Source organism: Ciconia boyciana, chromosome 3, assembly GCF_034638445.1.
Source record: "Ciconia boyciana chromosome 3, ASM3463844v1, whole genome shotgun sequence".
NCBI classification, from domain to species: domain Eukaryota; kingdom Metazoa; phylum Chordata; class Aves; order Ciconiiformes; family Ciconiidae; genus Ciconia; species Ciconia boyciana.
Window position 1 is genome coordinate 71,920,753 of NC_132936.1, and position 16,845 is coordinate 71,937,597.

Sequence of the window (16,845 nt, forward strand, 5' to 3'; positions counted from 1 at the left end):
AAGCAGATAGAATAAATACTTGCCCCTCATCCTGCTGCATGTACAGTTAGAAGTGCTGTGCAAAGAAAAGTCAAAATTTCTGGACTGGGGTTTTTGAAGGATCAAGTTACTGTCTTACATTTAGGGAAATCTTCTATAATAAAAATTCTCTTCTACAATAGTATAACAGGGGAGGGAAGATATTCTACCATTCATTTTTGCATTGGTGACTGGTAACAGAAGTGGTAGAATAGTTGAAGATTGAGTTGTTTGGTTAAATTAGTTTCAGGCAATAATTTATTGTGTCACTTGGGACCTAGCTTGACCCTTATTTCTTTTTCTCATTTCACATACTAGGAGCAAAAATAGGAATGTCACATACTGTAGGAGTTTGTGTGAAAGTCATGAGCAGATTATGAGGCTAACTGTGCAGAGAAACATAATTAGGATGACCTTGATAAAGCAGATAGACCTTTAGCTTAATGGGTGCTTCTGCTCCAAAAAGTCTGATTTACTCATGCAGTTTCACTGCTAGCAACTTCTCATCAGCACTGGCACAAAGACATAAATGAACTACTGAGTGAAAAGAGGTAAAAAAGAGCTATTTAAATAGGAAAAAAATACACAAAACCATATATCACATGAAATTTTATGTTTAGGAAAGTCAGCATTTAAGATTTAAATGGTAACTAAGAAATTTCATCAATATATGGAAAATATATACATGGTGTCTACCATCTATCTATCTATCTGTAGGTAAAAATGTTAGTTGGTGACAAAAAAGTACTCCACTACTACTTATTAAAGAACAGTCTAATAAGTAGTAGTGGAGTAAAGTCTGTGGAGGAAATGCAGAAATCTAGCTATTGACTGGAACAGAATCAGATAGGGTATGCAAATAGAAAAATACTACATTTCTAGTGTTTCAAGATAAGAACAAAGGTAGTATGTTTACACTACTAATCTTTGAACTGATGCCATGAATGTCACTCATTAATATATTTTGTTTATTTGAAGAAAATACATTTTGATTCTTCCATAGGAAATTAGGAAGCATATTAACAAGCAAGGAGAAAATCACAGCTGGCTGAAATCTAGACTTGCTGTTTTGACTGCAGTATGTCCTGATTTGGAGGCCAAAGAGACAGAGGATGAACTTTGTAAACTTTCCAGTGACTTCAAGGGACTCCTAGATTTGCTGGCTGAGGTACAGTATGCGGGACACAAGAACTGTCCATTTCAGTGTCACATGAAATTACATCAGTCATGGCTTCACACACATAAGTACCCTGCTGTGTTTTTTAATTAAACTGAAAGCATTCAGCAATGAAAAACTCATTTGTACTCCCTGGGTAGCAAAGCCTGAGAGTAGCAGGCAAAAAATACTGACATTATTACAATGGATCTTTTCCCTTTGCAGGATTAGAAAGCATCATAGTAAATGTTTCTGGAATCAGAATGACAGTATTTTTAGAGGCAAAAGATAGTTTTCTAAAATCAGCTCTTAGTGAACATTGGCAAAACCATGATGTACATCAGCTAGTGGATATAGAATTTGACTTTAATCTTCATTTATGTATCTTTTAGGCTGAAATAATAAAGGAACTACTGTAAAGTAGTTTCAGATCAGTAAGGACGTTTATCATGCACTGAATTTGCAGGAAAAGGCTGCAGTTCTTTGAGTTCTGAATGATAATGAGATACTCTAACTGCTGAAATCATGGGAAGTTTCTAACTGATAAGCAAAACCTCTTAGAATCTGCTGAACCCTTGAGTTCTGTGGGATCTCAGGGAACTTATTGCTTCACAGTTTTCACAGTAAAAAGACAGATCAGGAGAAACTTAGAACATCTTACACTTAGAAGGTGGAACAGATCCATTTGAAAAAAAGAGTTCAGGATAGAGAAAGAGTTCAGGCTTCAAATTCCGTTGTTAATGTCGATTCTTGTGGAGGCCTCGTAGGTGTTCCAAATGTATAAAAGTTCCATGTATTTATTGAAACTTCTCTAAACTTCTGTGGTGTGAAAACCTTGTTTGGAAATTTGGGGGAACCAATGTTCTGATTTCCAAGTGACTGCAGAAAATTGAAGGTAATATCTTTTTGTTATTATTATTTTGTATTAAAGTAATTTTGATTTTTGTTTCCTCCCAAAGTCAGAACTAAGGGGAGCACAGGCTCATGAAGGTAAAAAAAGAAAATAAGAACTAGAATCTGAACTTGTTTTGAATCTAAGAGCATAATCTCAATGGCACTTTATACTACAGTTAAGAGACTGCTGATTCTTAAAAGTCTGAATACTCTTCACAGCTAAATTTACAGCTTGTTAATCAGGCAGATGAGACTGTTTAGACAAGGACTGATACTAGGTGTTTCCAGAGTTCAGCAATGTTTTTTGGAGAGTAAAGACTAAACATTTATGTAACAGGAAAGAGAATGGCTTGAATCTGAATGACCCTCCAAAGTGAATATGGACTGGAAAGAAAGAAAGGAAGGGAGGAAGAAAAGAAAGGAGTTTCTTAGTTCTAGAATACTTCATGATTAAAACCTTAAAACACAGGAACTGTCTGAGGAACAGAGCCTGTACTGAGAATCAGCTACAAGTAGTTAGCTGAATCATGCAGAGAGGGAAGAACTTTCTGATATGTTGAATAGGTATATTTGTTTCTTTATAAAATTCTGCAAACTGAGACTGGATGTTGCACCACATGCATATTGTGGTCCATAAAACCAGGGTAATAGGGCATTTAATATATTTGTGATTCACTGGGACATTGCCCTAGAAGGGCAGCAAAATTTTTTGTGAGTTGAGTAGCACAGGTGTTTTGGAATCTGGGTCAGCTTGCAAGGGTGAGGACAGCACGTATTTTCTAAGTGATCACCAATAAGTGGCTATTACAGACAGCTATTTACCATATGGCAATGTAATAGGGAGTATGTCTAAACAAGACAAAGGTCTCCTCGGTCGCATTTTAAGTCTACAGTCACTCTTTCTATGTAAAGATGAAGGTGTCTGTTAAGAATGCTGGAGACAAAAATGGTTTGAGTTCAGACAATTTACTATATTTTTGGAAAAAAAATTCCAAATATAAATGTGCCCTTAAAATGTACATGTGCCTTTCAACATGAAATACTTAAAGTTATCCATAATTGTAGATTGAAAAGATATTAGGCACTGTTGGAGACTGTGTCCAGTGCAAAGAAGAAGTTAAAAGCGCAATTGAAGACTTAATCAACAACTCTAAAGAAGCCCAAGCAGAGGCTAAAAAGATCCTGGATATAGAAAGTTTATTACAAGCTCAGCAACTACTACTTCATCATCAGGTAGGGCAATTACTCATGTCCATATTAGATTTTTTTTTTAAGGTAGAATGTACGTATTTACTAAATTTTGTTATGTCCATTAGCATAATTCTTTCTATTTAAACTTGAAAGATTTATAAAGGAAATGGTTTCATATGGCCTAGTATTGATTTCTTATAATGAAAAAAGTACTCAGTATTTTTTAAATGTTAATACCCAAAGATAAGCTTGTTTTTCAACTTTTATTGAATATCCTTTTATTTCACATGGGGTTTTTTGGCACAGAACGCCTGAAAAACAGGCTTCATTTACTTGAAATTTCGGGTAAGTGTACTCTGCAAATATGTATTCTCTCTCTTTTTACCTTTTTAAAGTTTACATGTCAGATTTGATCATGGTAAATTTGGCCTGATCCTGGCTTTGGAAATTTCTCAACTTCAGCAGATTTGATGTGGCCCCAACTCTAAATGCTGGAGGGAAAGGGTACCTCTAGCCTCATCTCCTCCTCTAGGTAGTTACTGCAGTGACAGATTGGCTTCCAGTCTGTAGGAGTAGAACAGGAGACTTTTTATGCACTGATAATAGATCAAAACATCTGCGGGCTACAGTAATAATAAATCATATGGGTTGCATACAGCATGAATCATGGGTTTTAAGGCCAAATATGGGAAATTAACTTTGAGGCCTACTGAAAGCTAATAAGGATAAGAATAATTTACTGTCAATGTTTGGGCATTATATAAGTGTTTTAAATTAATGTCTATTACTGTAAGGTCAGACATGTCTTCTTGTCTGACCAGGCACTACTATGTCTTACCTCTGTCTTATCTAAACTCTGGTGATTGTAAAAGCTATTATACGTGTTAAGGCTCATATTTGTTCTTTCAATACTCTACATTCCTTATTCATCATAGGAGAGGTAGTAGGAATAGTTAACTTCTCCTTGAGTTCTCAGACTCTTCTTCTTCTTTTGATATGGAGTCTGTTAAGGTAAAAACAGACTTTGACAAAGACTTGAAGTCTGGCAATGGGTCAGGTTAGGAAAGGAGAGGGGAGGTAGTCTTAGGAGTTTCTAATAGTGCTACAAAGCAAAACGCATCAAAGAAAGTTATGCAACTTGGCCATCCCCCTACTGCTCCTGTAGGCTCCCCGTACTGATATATTGCTTTGATAAATCTGAGACTCCAACCTGTGCCTCAAAGAGTGCAGAGCAGACCTGGATGCTTCCAGGCAGTCATGAGGAATACCTGCACCTGTGGCTGCTGCTGCAGTTGCTCAACTGTTGGGGCTTCTGCTTTCTAGAATATTGCTTTGGATAAACAGTGATACTGTCGCTCTTTCTCTGCCATTTGTACGCCACAAAAGCTGTATACACATTTTGGAACCCAAGGCATATACTTGATGACTATATGAGACTCTCAAGAATACCTGCCACAGTTTATCCCTTTATGTGTTATTCTCATTGCATACCCCTGCAAAAGCAGGAAGTGGTTTTATTTTGCCAGTTTCCCAAAGGAGCTAAAAAGTCTAATCATTCCTGTTGGATGAATCCTTTTAGCAAAGGACAAGGAGACTCCATGCAAAGAGGGAAGATGTGCAACAGCAGATTTCCCAAGCTAAACAGTTGCAGATTGAAGGTGGACTGCCCAGCACAATGCAAGAGGATTTACAAAAGTTGGAAGGAACATTGGAGAACATGCAGCAGACTATGGAGAAACGTGAAGAGCAACTGCAGGTGGGTCCTTTGCAAGTAGAAATAAAAACCTGTGCTGCTGCTTTTTTTTTTTTTAACTTAGTAAAAACCCAATTTTTTTAATGTAAGAAGTCTGAGCTCACTTTCTCACCTCTGAATCTTGGTCCTTGAGGTTTTCATGATCAGTACCTCCATGAAAACTTCTTGAAGCTGATGGATACCTCTTAATTTATAAAGAAATAGCATTTTGCTTGGAAGTGTTTAAAAGTCCCACCTATTCAGTCATAATAGATATTTTAAATAATTTATCTGTGAATTAATTTTTAGACAGGCTGTCTCCCTGGTTGCTAAACATGACATTGCCCTTTAATTGAGAGTCTTTAAGCTGGATATTAGATTAATAACAACTGATGTTGTGCGAATATAATCCTCACAACTACTCTGTGAAGTACATGCTCTCATCCTAAATTTAAAGAAGGAAGAAAAAAGTCACAGAGAAATCAAATGGATTGCTCCAGGTTGTATTAACTAATCACTGACTGAACTGGGATTAGAATTTATAGCTTCTTGCACCCATATCTGAGTTGTCCTTTACATTTCTCTAAGCAGAATGGTAATCTATCTGACCACTATTTCACACAAATATTTAAAGTCATCAAAACTATTTCCCATGATAAAACATAGGATGAAAAACATGATCTATAGAGCTCAAATAACTTCTTAATGTAAGAATTTATTATTGAAACCAATTTTTTTCTAAGGAATCCTATATATAAAGTCTTAAATCAGGCCTTGCTTTACTTCATAATCAAGAAAATACTTGTTTGTACTGTCATAATTCTTCTGACTGGTAATTAAATGCTGTATGTTAATCAAAATTTTATATTATCAGACAAGAACAAATAGATTCCTATGTATGACTTTCCTATGCGTAAGGATTTTCTTCTACCATTTTACTGGAATTTATTTCATTCGAGAACTAGAAAATCCTTTTAAGTATTGTTGACTACCTGTCACCATAAGCATCTGCATTTATTACTTCATACTTCTTATAGGACATTCAAATACAGGATTTAAATATTGCTGGCACCTTAGGGAACAGTGCTTTTTTGCACAGCACAGTATGAATCAGTGAAAAGTCAAGGGAAAACTTTTCTTTTATTGGGTTCAGAACAATTTCATCTGTAGAGTAGATAAAATTTCAGGAGAAATTTTTTTATGTCAGGTCTTTCTCTTTTTTCCTTCTTCAGTAACTTATGATTACATTCTTTTTTTCTTCCCTTTATTCTTTTTGTCTTTGTGTTCCTGTTTTGGGTTTGTTTGTTTGTTTGTTTTTGTAGGTCACAATAAATAAATGGGAGCAGTTTGAAAGGGACAAAGAAACAGTAGTAAAATATCTCAATCAAGCAAGCTCTGCACTTGAACGTATCTTAAACTTTAGCAGTTTAGAGAGCCTCTCCTCAGAACTGGATCAGACAAAGGTATTCACTGTGTGAAATACAGAACTGAGATACCTTTCTGCTTTGCTTCTTAACATGTAGTGAGTGTATTGCCTTCAATTTTTGGATGATTTCCTGTTCATGCTGGTGCAAACTGCTTGTACAGATTAGAGACTGCATAAAGGGTTAAAAAGTTATTTTATGAAAAGATCATGAAGAATTACTCAAAATCTGCATCTGAAGTGCACATATGGAAGGTAAAATGATTTTGAGGACTTCCCATTTTATGCTCAGTAATCATCTATACTAGTAAGCTAAACAGTGTCAAGCACTGGCATATCATCGCCAATGGTGTGCTCTTTGGTAAGGTTATGTGGACTGTGCCAACTAGTACTCTTTTAGCCCTGAGGAGAAAAAGGAGAGACTTCTACAATATGGACATAAGCTGTAGCATGCCACTTGCCCTTAGGAACACAGAATCACCCCAGCCCATTTTATTTACTAATACAGAAGTAATAGTAGTGATTGGCTTTCCTAAGTGCCATGCTTTTCATGCTGTTTTTACTCTTTGATGAATCTGATACTAAATTATACATATCTTGGTTATGCTCAGCATCCATTGTTCTAGTGTATGGGTTTACCGTTTGTGACAGAAAATAGTTGTTAAAACAAAGTGAGATTACAAGCTACAGGATACTGCAAAATCCTCTCTGTAAAGGGTAGCTTCTAAAGATTAAATAAAGATGCATATAATCTTTGACAATTCACAAATTTCTTGAAGAGCTATAGAATAAATTTTGATTGGTTGAGTTAAAAACTTGTGGGCATATAGAATCCCTTGCTAAATTTTATTCAAGCTAGTTTGCTCAAATGAACATTTCTTAAATGCAACATGAAAATAACTTTCTTCAGAGGTTGTTTTTATGTATTTACACATTCGAAATATACATATAGGACACAGATACTTTTTCTAACCACAAACATTGAGGAAAAAAATACTTTTTGTGTAAATATATGAAACTGTTTATAGTTGTATTAATGTGTCTTGCATCCTTACAGGAACTTTCTAAACAGACTGAAGCAATGGCAGTGCAGGCTGAGAATTTGGTGAAGAATTCTTCTGAGATACAGCTTGGTTCAAAGAACAAGCAGTCCCTCCAACAGCAGGCAAAATCAATCCAAGAACAAGTGAAAAAAGTGGAAGTTACTCTTGAAGAAGAGTATGTTCTTAACAAGTCCTAATATTTATTCTCCTCTATAAGATTGTATCAGATTTCTAGAATACCTTGTCAGCATTTTGTGTTGTCTCATCAGCTCCGTCATTTACAGCTTGCCGTGGCATAGTAACCAGGTTATAGTACCAAATATGTCAAAAGAGTGTGTGCAAATAAACAAAATCTTTGTTTAATAATATGTAGTTTATAAAACCACTGTTAGTTACATTTAACCTGTCACTTATCTTTAAGACCCAGTCTTGTGAAGAAGGAATAATTAAACTCATTCTTGAGGTACTAGACTCTTTTAGACAGAAAAATCTCAGTGCAAGTATGGGAACATTTACCATATTTGCCTCAGTTTTCAGTATTCCACTTTCTCCATAGGAATGTCAAGAAGTGCCTTCATCTTAGCTGAATGCCCAGATTTTATTTCATGGGCTGCTTTCAAAAGCTGCTTCTGCTGCTGCAAATAACAAAGGCATCATTTGCCAAATTTTGTTTAAAAATTGAAAATTCAAACTCCGAGAAAATGTTGTTAAATCCTGTAGATATTTGTAGCTTTTTGTATTTGTAAAAATTTCATGCCTTTTCTCAAGTTACTCAGTTATTGAACTCAAGTTACTCAACTTCAACTTTAGCTGTTGCTATTATCATTTTATTTATATACACATACATTTATATGTGTGTATGAAATTAGTATTTTTGCATATATTAGATCTGATACACAAGTCATGGATATATGTGCCAATTCTATGTTGTCTTACTGGAATGACTATGTAGAATAATTCGCTGTATAAATTTAAGCAGGTACACCACCTCCATCTGAATATGGGCGAAGGGCAATGCCCACATTACTGGGTTTTTTTCCCTATTGACCACTGTCATGCTAATCTGACTTTAATTTGGTGCCATTTTCTTCCCGATGTACAAGAACAGTTGTAAAACAGAGTAACTAGCCTCTGCAGCAGATGTAACTTTCTGATTATTGGTGGTCTAATTTTTTTACATAACACTTTCTCCAATATGAAGTATTACAGTGATTTGCAGTCAAATTCTACCATATCTTGCTGAATACTTCACTTTATACGTTATTTTCTCCAGTATTAGAGAGAAAACTAGTGTGATTTTTTCAATACAAGAAATTAATCATTCCAACAATGAATATTCACTTTTTAATAATGTCATCTATTTTTAAATGAAAGCCATCATTGATATCCCCTTTCAATGTAGATATGAAATAGGTTTTAGTTGAATGTATGGATTGTACAGAATGCCTGTGGTACTGTGACAGCTAATAAAAAAATAAATCCCTTCTGCAAAACAAGCAAATATATGCAACTCTCTACAGTGAATCTACAGAACATATAATCAGTGTCTAAGAGTTATGTTGTAACTCACATCATTAATAAAAATCTTGGCCAAGTAATTTAAAGTGAAGGTATTCCAAATACATGTGGTACATACTATGCCAATAAACAGGAAAGGGAAAGAAAAGTTTGAGCAGCTCTCCATAGTCAGCTACAGAGCAAACTTAGCACATCTGTTTTCCAAGGAGATCATGCGTAGCTGTGCAGTGTGTTTGGGACTATATTATTTACAGTCTGCAGCTTTCTTACAACTATAAGGAAGGCAGATACAAAGGCAAAGGATTGTCAGCTGTCGTGCTGCTAATTTGGTCCCTTGATTCTGATTTCCAGCTGTATTTTCTTAGGCAGGCTGGACTTGAGTGAAATATTTTTGCACTTTATTTTCCTGCAAATAACTTGAATTTGAATACATTCTTATCAGTAAATGGCTGTTGACATTGCTAATTTTTTTTTCATTTTGAAAATGAATAAGAAAAAATAAAAAGGCCAATTTTTACATTTTTAGACTACATCTTTTCTTAAAGCTTCCTCTAGCTTTAATGAGGGGGGAAAAAAGAAAATAAAACAAAAACTTTTTAACATGGAATGGTTTTTAAGGCTATATTTAAAAGGAAAATGTATTTTGGAATTTTGTAATATTCAAACTTTTCTGATGAAATTTTAATATTTTCAGTGAAATAGAAAAATGCATGTTTTGCAAGCTGTATGTAGAGCCTACATTAGCAGTGGTTTCTTTATGATTACTTGAAAGGAGCAGAAACTTGTATACTGGAAGTTAATGCTGTTAGACCTTATAAGGGCCTTAGACTTCTTACTTGTGACAAAAAAATGGGTGCTTTGTTTGCTATCCAATATATACAAGAATCAGTCATAATCTGTCTCTGTTTGACATACCAATAATATATGTTTCAAAGAATATAAATCTATTAACTTTAAGGTAGTTGAGTCATATCTGTTGTTGATTCTTTGGCTTGATATGAAATCATTGCCTCAGAAAACACAAACCTCCTATAAAATGGGCAGATTGCTCTTATAAAAAAACAAGTTTAATAAAGTGGTCAAGCATTGGTGAATATATGTACATCCACAATACACTGGTTGTAATCATTCTTTTCCAGCAACTAAATGACTAACCTCTATGCACTCAGTTATCTCAGTTTTTAGATATCTGATATAATCCTAATTCCATATTATTTCATAGAAATCATATTTATGTTACTTTTCCTTTCTCTTCCTGCTATGATGAGATTCTTGATGTACAGCTGATGAGTGAAGCTGTACTCTGTTTCACCTCTCAGTGTCCCCACTATGGCTAATATAATTTTTTGACTTTGGGTGCAGTCTAAGAGAGAACCAAATTTTAATTTAGCTGCACAACTTGGTCCTCTAAAACCAGGAGTTTTTAAAATGACCCTCCTGTAGATTGAATAAGTTACATTTTTATTCTAGCAAGAATATGGGCAGCTTCATTATATTAAACTGTTTATTGTCTCTAATTAATTTGGTTAATTTTAGTATTAAAAGCATGGAAATGGTGAAAAACAAGTGGGATCATTTTGGCAATAAATTTGAAGCTCTGTCCATCTGGATAGCTGAACAAGAAAAAGAACTGGAAACTTTGGAAACATCATCATCTCCTTTGGACATGCAGATCAGCCAAATCAAGGTGATTAGTTCTTGTTATGTCTAGCATTAAAGTCCATTTATCTGTCATTTTGCTAGAGGCCAAATGGGAGAACAGACATTTTACACATTTCAGAACTACCATGATGTAATGATGGCATGCTTTGTACACGAATATTCCAAGCAGTAAGGTTTTACATAAACTAAAGGAAAATTCTTACAGGCTGCCTTCTCTGTTAGTGTTTAGTTTACATATATGGAGCCTTTGTGTGTATGGTTAAAAATATTATTTAATTTATACTCTTCTTATTTTTTGAGTAATCTCAACTGATATATAAAATAGCTACATAAATACAAGGTGTATAAAGCTTTTTTATTTAAAATATACATCAGCTAGTGGATATAGAACTTGATTTTAATCTTGCAAGCTAAAGTTATAACTTGATTTATGTATCTTTTGTGCTGAAATAATAAAGAAACTATTGCTCTTGGTAGCTTGCAAACCTACATACCATTTATTGCTATTATATTTATACTATCTTAAATTCTCTGTACATTCCTGTAGATACATAGTGTTTTAGTTTCTTATTGCTGACTGAGGTGCATATTGTCTCCGAGCATTGCATTTCAAGGGCTGACTTCATATCCACCCACAAATGAAAACATACCTTCTCTGAAACCGCGTGTTTCTAAGGGGACAGAGTTTTTCAATATGCAGTGCACACTGCCATTTTCTTTATTCCGTGACCTACTTGCTCTTCAGAAAGTGCACAGGTGTGCAGCTGCTTGCAGTCATAGACCAGATTGGCACTAAGTATTTCCAAAGGATCCCGTAAGGCATTTGTTTCATGTGACAGAAACAGTTTATGAACAGATTTTCCTGTTCTTAATTTGATCACAACTTTACATACACCAAATAAATAAAATCTCTCAATTTAATCATTGAAGAATAAAACAATGCTTGAATTCTTGCTTCATCACCACAGCAATTAAAAACCAGTTTCCTTGTGAAATAATATATATGCATTTATTCCACTGGCATACACTGTCACGTAGCTGTACTTTTCAGTAGTTACTAGATACGATGCAAACGTTTAAGACAGAAAGTAAGTGCATCAAATGGTATTAATATTACATTACAGTGTGACAACAGCTTTTGTCTGTCTACATGGAGCCTAGTTAAGCCCTACTGGTCCATTCAAGCCAATTTCCCAGAAAGACTGTTCCTTGCTATATATGCAGATAAACAGTAATTTTTACATTGCATTGCAAGTTTTTGAAAATACCAACATAAGCCTTCATCATTTAAACATCATGACAGAAAGAAAATGGGCAGCAGGTAATTTTTGTAAATGTCTGAGTGAACAGACATAAAGCAGAGAAAATCCTCCAGATAAAGCCTAGGGTACATCATTGTAACTCAGCTGAACAAACCAGCTTTATGAACTGTGATATGTGAAATGAGTCATCTAACCTCTGATACGTGGACATAGCTGGAGGTCTTCTTCAGCAGCATTGCTTTGTGCCTGATTTTGAAGGATTTGTTATGATTTGTTGTGAGTTTCCTGATGAGTTAGTCTGTGTCACAATGCTAATCAACATATATAGTTAATAATTTCTAGTACAACATATTAGTAAGGAATATTGCAATATGAGGCAAATACACACCAAAAAAAGATGTGTTCCCTGATATCTTTGGCTGACCAGATAAAAAACCTGCGGTCAGCTGAATGTAATTATCATACATAGTGGTAATATTCTACTTTTGGTGACATTGATTGCAAAACCCTGATGACTTCAGCAGAGACAGATTTTTCACCTACGCATTTCCCCGAAATTCCTGGTGGACAAAATGACAGTTATCACAAGTAGTTACCATTGGTGGCAGACTCAGTGAGAGTTTGAAGGCCTCAATTACCCACCTTCTTTTATATAACTGAGTGGATTTAACAGAATAGCGTGGGAGTAAAAAAGCGCTGCCTCATTTGTATCTGCTGCATTGTTAGATAATTTCAGCTTCAGGGCCGCAAATCCGGTATTTTTCCTCAGCACCGTATTCTCATGCAAAAAAGATATTTTATAATCTGAATTAATTCAGAATATATTGCATAGAGAGACACTGTAAATGCTTACAGCACCACATTTTTTTCTGTACTGTTACCCTGCTAATTCTAGACTCTGAATGTTGCACTAAGCCACTCCTGAGCTTTATAATGGCAAGCAAGATACCAATTTTTATCACAATTATAGCAGAAGGTGGGCACTTTCTATGCTTTTGAGAGTGTCAAAATGGTTGATGTCATATACATACATATCTTAACATTTTTATATCTGAGAATGCTATTGCTTATTTCAATTTCAAAGAGCACTTTTGGCTCTTTCAATTCCCTCCCAATGAGTGTTTTTCACTGCTTTTGAGAAGAGCTCCGTGGACATGCTACATCAGCAGAAATTAAAAGAATTATGTTGTGAAAAAAATCTCATTTCCAAGTTCACCAATGCTTACTGAACAAATAGCCACTGAATGTGAAACACCATAAGTTTCTGTCTTGGATGTTGTAGCTTTCAGGTTGGCCTCTAGTTTGCAATAAAAATAAGTGCAAAAAAATAGGAGACAGTTGCTCTCATGCAGCTGATGAAATGTAAAGCCTAGTTTGTCTTTATGCATTTACTAGTTGATGTAGAAGACAGCTGAAAACTACCAAAGGCCATTATCACTCTTGTTTCGTGGTTTCCTACTTATACTGTAATGTGGTTCTTTATTTAATCCTCTGCCTGAGGGCACACGCACCCTACCTCATCACCTAATTTAATTTATTTTTTATTATACCACAGAATTTTAAATTAGAAGATGCAAACAATCTCTACTGGTTTTCAAATCATAGCATGTTTTCTTTTGTAAGTGCTTATTAAACTTATTAAACACAAGTAATCAACTGTTAGGGTTCAGCTCCTTCACAATATTGTTTTCAGTTATGAACTTACTTTTTTTCATCTTGTATTTACTCTGAATCTTTAAGAGAATTGTGTATTACTTTGCTGTGAAGCAAGATATGCTAAAATATGAACCATCTTGTCTGCTCATGAAAATATGCACCTCAGGCAATTCTAATTCCTCTTCATAGACACTGTTTTTAGGGCAGGCTGTTTTTTAAACCTTCCCCAGTGCTAGTTTCAAGAAGAAAAGGGGAATTTACAGGGCATATTGAAAACTTTTATAACTAGTTATTTCAAGTGGTCAATGAACTCTCCTCTTATTTATTTTTTAAATGAAGAATATTACTAGGTCAGGTAAAAGAAGGAAGTAGAAAATATTATTCTGATAATTAAAAACCTATTCTGCTTCTTTATTTACTATTACTTTACATTTTAGGTTATTAATAAAGAAATAGATGGTAAAATAACTGGAATCTCAAAACTAGAAGAGGAAGCCGAGTCTTTTTCCCAGTTTGTTACCTCTGGAGAATGTGCGCATATTAAAGCCAAACTGACTCAGGTCAAAAGGTATTGGGAAGAGCTAAGAGATCACGGACAGAGACTGGAAAGAACAATCACAGGGAATGCATCAGCACAGCAGAAATATGAAGAAAGTCTTAAACAGGTAGACAATGCAAAATCTATTGGATTGTTTGCAGCAATTTATAGAATTACTCTTTATTTTTCCAAAATTGAATATAACATGCATATTATAATAGCATGGACTAGAATATATGAGTAGATTTGTAAGGTAATTGCAAGACGTAAATTTGTGCTTTGAATGACTTAAAAGGCAGGTTCAGGAAGACATTAAAATATACACACTCAAAAAATTATGCTGTCTTTTAGAAAACCTAGGTGATTCTCCTGGATATTGCACTAATAAACCACATCCATACTTCTTATAAACTCTTTAACTTCAGTCTTGGGTTATTAGTAGGTCATAAGGAAAATAATTTAAATATTATTACTGCTCCAGTCACAAGGAGCTGAGCACAGTTAGCATCTTTTAACTTCAAAAGGCACTCAGCACTACAAAAGCTTAGGATATAATATTCTCTTAGCACTAAATATTTAAAAGATGTTATTTAAAGCATCGTTTATGTATTCCCTGCTGGTTTTAGACTCTCTGGTTTGCCTTTTCTTCCTAGGTGCAGCAGGCAGTGTCTGAATTTGAAGCTAAGCTAGCTGAGCCTCTCACATCATGCTCTTCATCAGCAGCAACGTACGCAGCCCTTCAGGATTGCACGGTGAGCATGTGGCCAGCAATTCCTGCCACCAAGCCCAGGAAAACAGTGCTACACAGAAATGCCACAGAAATGCCAATAACCTCCAGACCAGGGGCTGCCTGATGCCACACAGCTCAGGGTGGCGGCAGGAGGAGGCAAGGGCTGCCTGCCAGGGTGGGCAGCCCCAGGGAAGGCTTAAGCAGGCTTCCTCAGCTATTTCTTCTCACCATTTCAGACAGGCTTGGAGAGTTTTTTCCCCACTCTAGAGAAAGCAAAGCCTAAAAGTATGAATTAATCCTTCAGGTTCTTGTTTTTAATTTTAGGCATCTAAAACATTATGAAAAATAGAAGGTAAGAAGCATGTCTGTTAGACATTTGTCCTCAAAGATTTTCATGAAACTTGGGTCTTGGCATAGAGAACTGTGATTTTTTAAAAAAAGAAATATCTCCTTGGAAGTAGTTTCTCGTGGACAATGCAGAGACTGGACAGAGTTTCAGCTGACAAACTTTTATCTGTGATGCCAGAAATCCATGGGTGTTTGGAAATTTGGTTCAGTCCATTACAAAAGGAAAACAAACATTGGATTGGTATTCAAACTACAAAAAATTCCATATCTCAGGGAATTATAGACACAGCATTTTTGCTTGTGTCTATAAGTGTTCTTCCCACAATAATAATTATCTTCCTTTCTAAGAAGATATTGCAAAAACTTTTAGTCATACTGTTCTTGAGGTAAAATATATATACTTTCTTCTGAGCTTAGTGGTAACTACTTGCAAAGGCTGTATGCAAGGAAGACTGGCCTGTCTGCTTCAAAAAAGCTTGATACTTGTTGAGGAAAAATATTTTGCATATGGAGAATTTATTCAGACATCACATGCAATAATTATTGTTATTGGTTTTTAAATATTATGAATATGCTGAGTATACTATTGTAAACTCTAGTCCTGCCTATGGGATCATGATGATTCAATGCCTTAATGTGAAATTATTTTTTATTGTTTAGTTTAAACATCAGCAGCTTGTTGCTGTATAATTCACATTTCCTCTTATATATGATTTCTTTCATGACTATAATTATAACCATTACTACTGTTATTATTGTACACCTGCGAGTTGGAACTTTAGTGGTCTTAAATTTATTATTTCATTTGTGCTTTTCTAACTCATTGTACTACATTTCAATCATTTTCATATGAACAAGTTTCCCAGCTCTCTAGAAATGGCAACACTGGAAATTCTAGTCAACATCAGATGCCACTTCTATGAAAAACACCTTTAGCTCATGCTGACAGAAGTTCACAGTAACTGTTCCCTACCTCTCCCATGTCATGACATGGGCTGCAAGTCTGGCAGTCCTCACATGTTGGAGTGAGCTTTGGTATTTACTGTATATGTATAAATTAGAGCAACTCATAGACAGATGTTAGGGAATGTTGTCCTACATGATGTCCTACAGATGTTGTCCTACATGATCATGCTGTGTCACATGCCCATTCAGAAGACCTGACCCTTTTGTTGCTGACAACAACTAAGTCTTTCGCCACTACAAGCCAGTTGATTGATATGCTTGGAACGTGTATCTAGGATAGATCTGAGTGAAATGTAAGCTATGCATTGACTTTGTGATCTGGTGAATGTAGCATTGCTTCAGACTTCGAGTAGAAGTACAGAATTTTTCCTACCATTGTTACCATAGCTCTGTTGTTTAGTATTTAATGTGACTTCTGTTTCTTTTACATGTTCATTAGGACCTTTGTCATACTGTGGAAAAACTGAGCAACGCTCTGGCCTCTCTCTCAGCCTGTGGCCGAAAGGTGGCCAACAAAGAAAAAGCTGCTCAGGAAGTTACTGCGTTACAGCAGAAATATGAAAAGGTGCTAGAAAATGCTAAAGAGAAACAGACCTTATTAGAGACCCTTCTGGCTCAGTGGCAGAAGTGAGTAGACTCTCACGTCTGTTGTGATGGACACAGAGACCTTCCTGTGGTCAGTGTGTGACACCAAGGGGACGACTTGAG

General features: G+C 35.3%; 1 protein-coding gene across 1 annotated transcript in view; it reads left to right on the top strand.

Annotated features, from left to right (window-relative positions):
* SYNE1 (spectrin repeat containing nuclear envelope protein 1) overlaps positions 1 to 16,845 on the top strand; it is a 270,199-nt gene that overhangs the window by 60,683 nt on the left and 192,671 nt on the right. The window contains exons 27-35 of the mRNA XM_072856086.1: positions 1,022 to 1,186; positions 3,134 to 3,301; positions 4,839 to 5,015; positions 6,314 to 6,454; positions 7,472 to 7,632; positions 10,512 to 10,662; positions 13,993 to 14,220; positions 14,747 to 14,845; positions 16,577 to 16,764. Of these exons, the coding sequence (XP_072712187.1) occupies positions 1,022 to 1,186; positions 3,134 to 3,301; positions 4,839 to 5,015; positions 6,314 to 6,454; positions 7,472 to 7,632; positions 10,512 to 10,662; positions 13,993 to 14,220; positions 14,747 to 14,845; positions 16,577 to 16,764 (1,478 nt within the window). The remainder of the gene's footprint in view (positions 1 to 1,021; positions 1,187 to 3,133; positions 3,302 to 4,838; positions 5,016 to 6,313; positions 6,455 to 7,471; positions 7,633 to 10,511; positions 10,663 to 13,992; positions 14,221 to 14,746; positions 14,846 to 16,576; positions 16,765 to 16,845) is intronic.